General features: G+C 37.9%; 1 protein-coding gene across 1 annotated transcript in view; it reads left to right on the top strand.

The window, feature by feature from the left end:
* The first annotated feature begins 254 nt into the window (after positions 1-254).
* LOC120070682 (uncharacterized) overlaps positions 255-6,000 on the top strand; it is a 31,506-nt gene continuing 25,760 nt past the window's right edge. Inside the window, exons 1-3 of the mRNA XM_039022524.2 lie at positions 255-554; positions 689-791; positions 872-933. Coding sequence (XP_038878452.1) covers positions 442-554; positions 689-791; positions 872-933 — 278 coding nt within the window. The 5' untranslated portion in view covers positions 255-441. The remainder of the gene's footprint in view (positions 555-688; positions 792-871; positions 934-6,000) is intronic.

Below are 6,000 nucleotides of genomic sequence, written 5' to 3'. Positions count from 1 at the left end.
TCAAGAAAAAAAAGTTGCAATTTCAGTACTGTATTTATTAATTTGTTTTTTAAATAAAAAGAAAAATTAACTCAAGTTCAATTCATTATTACAAATATTTTTGCGGGTTAATGCATCTTGTATGGATAAAAAGTAATTGGAGTAGAGTATAGGGAAATCATTAAAATAAACGCATACGCAAGTTCCAAAACAAATGTGAAGCCCAATAAAATATAATTACAAAATTAATAATTAATTGAAGATATTGAATACTTAAAGCAGTCTCATTTTCGAATTTAGTCGTAACAGTACTGAACTTCTGTGAAATTTCTTCACAAACATTTTATGAACTCTATTTGTCCATCCTTTTAATATCACTCTGATGGATGATGAAAACAATTTCACTTCTAACTTGATCTCATCAATAATCTCAGCCACTCGATCTCAACATTTCCGAATTCCATGGATCCGAGCAGGGCCGCCACCGGTAACCGAAACAAGAAGAGAGCCGCGTCTGATGAAGCTGGAGAAGCTCAAGGTGACTGCAAGAGAAGAGTACATGAACTTCTGGATAGGTTTGATAATAATTTTTTTTTATTTCATAATTTACAATTTCCCCTACATATTTGTTGTTTATTTTTCAAGTAATACAAAAGCTTCATCTGCTAGCTTGTGGTGTTTTACCTGTTATTTTGTTTTATTTTTACAGTTATGGATTTTCCACTGTAGTTGAAGATTCGATTATTAAAGAAGGAGTTAAGGCGTTCGTTGATGAACGATGGCCTGAATTTGAACACAAAATTCGGCGACAAGTACAGAACCAATTTAATTTAATTTATGTTCTCAACGTTTGTGCACAAATTAAACCACATCCAATCCATCTGCTTTTTAGGTATCCAAGGATATAGAAAAGAAAGTGCAGATAACGTTCAACGCTCTTTTACCATCTCCAAGGTCAGCGCTTTAATTACACAATTCATTCACATCGTTTTAATTTAGTGTTGTTTCCGGTAGATGGTCCAATCGCCACACTCACTTCCCAACTATACCTCTTATGGATCCGTTTTCTGTCTTCGTTTAGGATGAGACAACTTTTCTGTCTTTATCTTCGAACTTTGAGTACTTTTTTTTTTTTTTTTTCTTTCCCATAAGTTTATAAATTAGTAACATTAGTCCCCCCTCCGTGGTTGGGACTTGGCTTAACACTGTTGCTTTGGACATTCAACACCCAATTATGGAGTATAACACTTTATTTATTCTTTGTCAAACTTGGTCCATCTTTTGGTTTGTTCAAGGCAGTTTGGATTTGGCTTTCAACCCCTCATGATGTGCGCCTTTGAGTTCTAGGTCAGCTAGTGTCTTAGAAAAGCTTGCTTTTAGATTTCTCGTGTAGTCCCCATATTGTAATTAGTTTGGAATGGCCCTGAACCAGCCTCAGAAACGTATTCCTCTTCGCATCACAAAAGAAACTAGGATAATAATTATCCTTTAAGATTCTCTTGTTCTCTTTCCAACTCATCATATCTGCACCGCTTCTCTTTGAGTCCAAAACTCTCCACCAATCTTCTGCCCTTTTATGGAGCAGAAATACAGCTAACTCGACCTTACGGTCGTCAAAACATCTCATAACTCAGAAGTACTTCTCTATTAGATTCAATCACACTTCAACATCTGCCGGATTTGTTGTTTCTTTGAACACAGTGGCACCTAGTGCCTTCATTCCTTCTATACCATACTTTTTCTCTGGGTCTACCTAAATTGAACCCACATTGACTAGCACCTTTGAGTGATTCGATCAAAAACCCTATATTCTATATTAGGGTTAGCTCTATCTTGAGGAGTGCTAGACTCTCCTTCTGATGCTACTTCTGGTGCTATAGGTTCTCTGGTAGGGTCGCGATTCTCATCTGTCGTTTGCTTACTCAATCTGCACTTCTTCGAGGCATGGTTCCAATAATATAACACATTGTTAGGTATATTATGGTGTTCACATAATCCTAACTATTATGCATGATCCTAGTTCCCCTTTTCCCCCCAAATTTTTTTGATCTGATACCACTTTGTTACATACCCTCCCAGGCTACCCTCCTATCCCCAAAGGAGATATGAAGACAGTAGATGCTAACCCTTCTTATGACATCTACTGCCTATCTAGTATCTGGAACATGTTTCCTCACATTTGTTTAATCTGATAGACAGTTTATAAACATAATATCTTTCCATACATTCTCAGCTATAGTCTTGTAGACATTCATAACTCATTCACAGCAATAGAAACAACATCACCACACATATATACATGCTTAGAATCGGGGTTTCCATCTTGCACACACTTAAACATTTATACCACTTAGGGATTCTACCCCTTCCCACTATATGTACACGAGTTCAAAAATTTGACAAAGACATAATAAAGGCCTAAGTAGCTTCAGAGTCTATCAAGGCTCAACTATCTTGTGGCAGACTGGCAACTGTAAGCTAGGATCTAGGAAATCGGCCACTACTAGGAAAGTAAAATATTTGAAAGAGCAAGCTAAAACACCCAGTGAGTGACTAACATTTTTTTAAGAAAACATAAGTTCATAAATGTAGTCATACTAGATTAATCAGAGGATAATAGGTAAATAAATGTCTCCATAGCTTTAGAGTTAAGAAGACTAGCTTAGCTCAAGCACATAAACTTGAACTTAAATTCATAACATTAGTATACTGAAACCCATGGAAACATAACATAACTTAGTAAATCTTTAAAACGAAACATTCATACTTTACTTGGTACCCTTATGCCTTAGTTGAGGTAGAGCCCCTTTTGCTCACTTACACTCAAGGTCAATAACCTTAGTTGATGTAGAGTAATATCAATACAATCAACGTCGATAATGGCCATACGTACACGTAGATATGCCTCAAAGGCTAATATAAACATATACCTAATGTATGCTTTGGATACCTTCATCTCTTTGAGTATTAGGGGACCCAAATACCTTCATCTCCTTGAGTATCAGGGTACTAAAAACATGTTTTTTAGTAAACATACATAGTATTTCAAGTCTTAAGCATTCTTTAGAAAATTTGGCATTCAAGTAGGTAAACATTATATGAAAATGCATAGAAAATTGGGAATGCTTTCATTGATTAACTCATGCTTAATCCAAGCATAACAACATGGTTCATAAACTTTCCTTCATAAATCATTTTGCTTGAAACATGCCTTAGTATACATTGAAAACTTACTTTGGGTGGACCATGCGTCCAACATTATCATTTTTGCTAAACCATGCGTTGAAAAATATTTGAAATAAACGTACTTAAATTTAAGCATTCGGACATATTAAAAATACCATAATTTTATCACTCTTTGTTGCTTGCTAGCTCCCAAGGGTTTATAAGTCTTCCCAATTTCTATTTGGCCAGTTACATAAATAAGTACCCTTGGTTAATGATATTGGCTTCCTTTTGAGCTTAACTTGCTTTTAACTAACTCATCCTTTTAGATCTTTTTTTTCCTTAATTTATATTTTTCCTAGCTTCCCTTTTTGAGTCCACATTTAAGTATTTAATAACTTAACATGTGAAATTAGCCGCCAAAAACTTGATGGCTAAAATCATGTGGGACGCAATATGCGATGCATGTTCTTAGTGTATGCGTTGATTATCATACATCAATGATCATGCGTTGGAATGAACTATGCGTTAATGAATGTATACGATGACCATGCGTACTGTCACAAGTTTTTTTGCACTCACGCCAAGTATAACGCGAACGCAAGTTTCTCGGGTGATCCAAGGTCGAACTCAAGGACTTGTAGCTAGACGTATGTGGTAATGTGTATGCGGCGGTTGAATAAAAGAATGATGGAGAGGTTTCTATGCTAACACTACTCCTACTCCTAACTAACAGACAACGCAATGAGAAGTATGAGTGAGAGGTAGAGACACGATAACTATTGACGTGAGATAAATGGATGGAAAAATAGATAAAATGTGAAGATATCTTCAATGCAACCCTTAGGAGTGACCGTAAGGGCAACCTCAGCCAATGCAAGCTATGCAATCATGCTACACATATTAAAATCCTAAATCTAGGACGTATGCAGTGTGTATGCAAAACGGTCGAGATGACCGCATACAACCATCATATCCTACTTCCTGGACGCATACAATATCCTCTCCGTAGGGTGCATACGTTGTATGATAGCAAACAAAGCTTATTCCTAAGTTCCCCATTCTTACTTATGCGTTCCAATCCGCTCTCTCGAGTCTTAGATTTGGATTTTAGACTACTCTTCTAAGTATGCTTAAATGATGAATGATGCACTCATAAGACAAGGTAATTGCAAGAACTTGGCTGACGCAAGATTATTCCTATCTCTAGCGAACAATAGCTTACATTATTTGATGCGTCCAACCACTTACTCTCTCGGGAAGTTAGTTGTTGATGACTTTACTCATAGACAAGCATTGCGTCCGCCTATAGACAGGCGTTGTTACAGCTTCGCACTAAGCAAATAAGGTTTTCTCACACACTCACGCAACGCACATCTCTCGGTAGTTTGCTACATGCTTCATATCTCTAATCCACATGACTAAATATGCGATACTCTACCAATCTCAATAAGTGATGCAATGAAAGTTAATGATGCTAAGTAAAGAAAGATGGAGATGGAATCAGAGGAAACACATAAATGTATTGGACACACAATGTATTAATTTCTTAATCCCAAAATGTAATACAATACAATATAAGAAAAGAAGAGAAAAGAAATGACCAGCTGGAAGCAATGTCTTACTTCCAGTAGATGTGTGTCAAGGCAGCCGGTGGTGCCATAGATGGGCGGTGGAGCTAATTCTCTCAAGATCTAACTCCAGCAAACGCTCTGGTCGTCACTCAGAATGGATGAAGGGGATGAAGAACTCTCAAGCTTCTTTCTCATGCATTAGTCTGGATCACAAGGATCCACCCGAAGGTAGGAAACCTTGAGGGAAAACCATGGATAAGTTGAATTTCTGCTCAGCGTCTTTTATTTATAGAGTTTGATCGCCGACAACATTAACGGACTGCTCTGATCTGACATTCGCGACACGTTAGTCCTTTTCTGAATCTCTGTTGCTAACGGCGTGGTCGGTGAAATGTCAACATCATCTTTTGATTTTTTCGAGATATGCGTTGATGCGTTCATTCCACCAACCTTGCGGTGATCCCACTATTATGAGTTATCGTGTAGCCGCAATCTTGAAATGGCTGAATTCGCTTGATTACCACAACTTTTCCACGATGACCGCAATTTCTTGACGATCGCAACTCCTATGCGATGGACGCTTGTGGTTGATTACTGCAACACCTATGTGTTGATCATATACGTTTGCCTTTGCGATGGAGAGTTTCTCCGCATGCGGTCGTCTTTGCGATAGCCCTATTTCCACGTTTGCGTTCACTTCCTGCGTTAGCTAAAAATAGACAATTGAACGTATAATAACACATAATAATAGGTTAGTCGAGATTCTCATTGCTGAACGACACAAACTCATTTTCTCATGAATTCCTAACATAATTGCTGCATATTATGCTTAACAGCCCTTATAATTCTAAATAAAAGACCTAAGATGACATGTATTTTTGCATGTCATCAACATGCTTAACATTCCCTTGAGGACTCCACTTTAACTTACCAACAATTAGACTTCAAAACTAGTGCAATGTCAAGCCTTTGGCAGGTTAGACATACTATTCGATCGGGTGGGCACAAGGCATACATGCACTGACAAAAGGGATAGGCGTTCAGACACGGTCATTGTCCTTTGAGTGTGCATGTGAGATGACTGATGTGTAGCAATACTTGCCACTCATTATGCTTAGGCGTTCAGACACGGTCATTGTCCTATGTGTCCTCACGTGATGCACGTCGTACAACACTTAGGCACCTAACATTTCCTTGTGGCACAGCCAGATAGCCTCGCACGTCTTGCCTTGGCTAATGCGAGCACACATACACTCGAACGCTTAGCTTAACACTCGCCTTC

Source organism: Benincasa hispida, chromosome 2 (assembly GCF_027475165.1).
Source record: "Benincasa hispida cultivar pf3 chromosome 2, pf3_genome.v1.1, whole genome shotgun sequence".
In the NCBI taxonomy this organism is placed as follows: domain Eukaryota; kingdom Viridiplantae; phylum Streptophyta; class Magnoliopsida; order Cucurbitales; family Cucurbitaceae; genus Benincasa; species Benincasa hispida.
The sequence above is the reverse complement of the archived record's forward strand: the minus strand, read 5'-3'. Positions and strand labels throughout refer to the sequence as shown.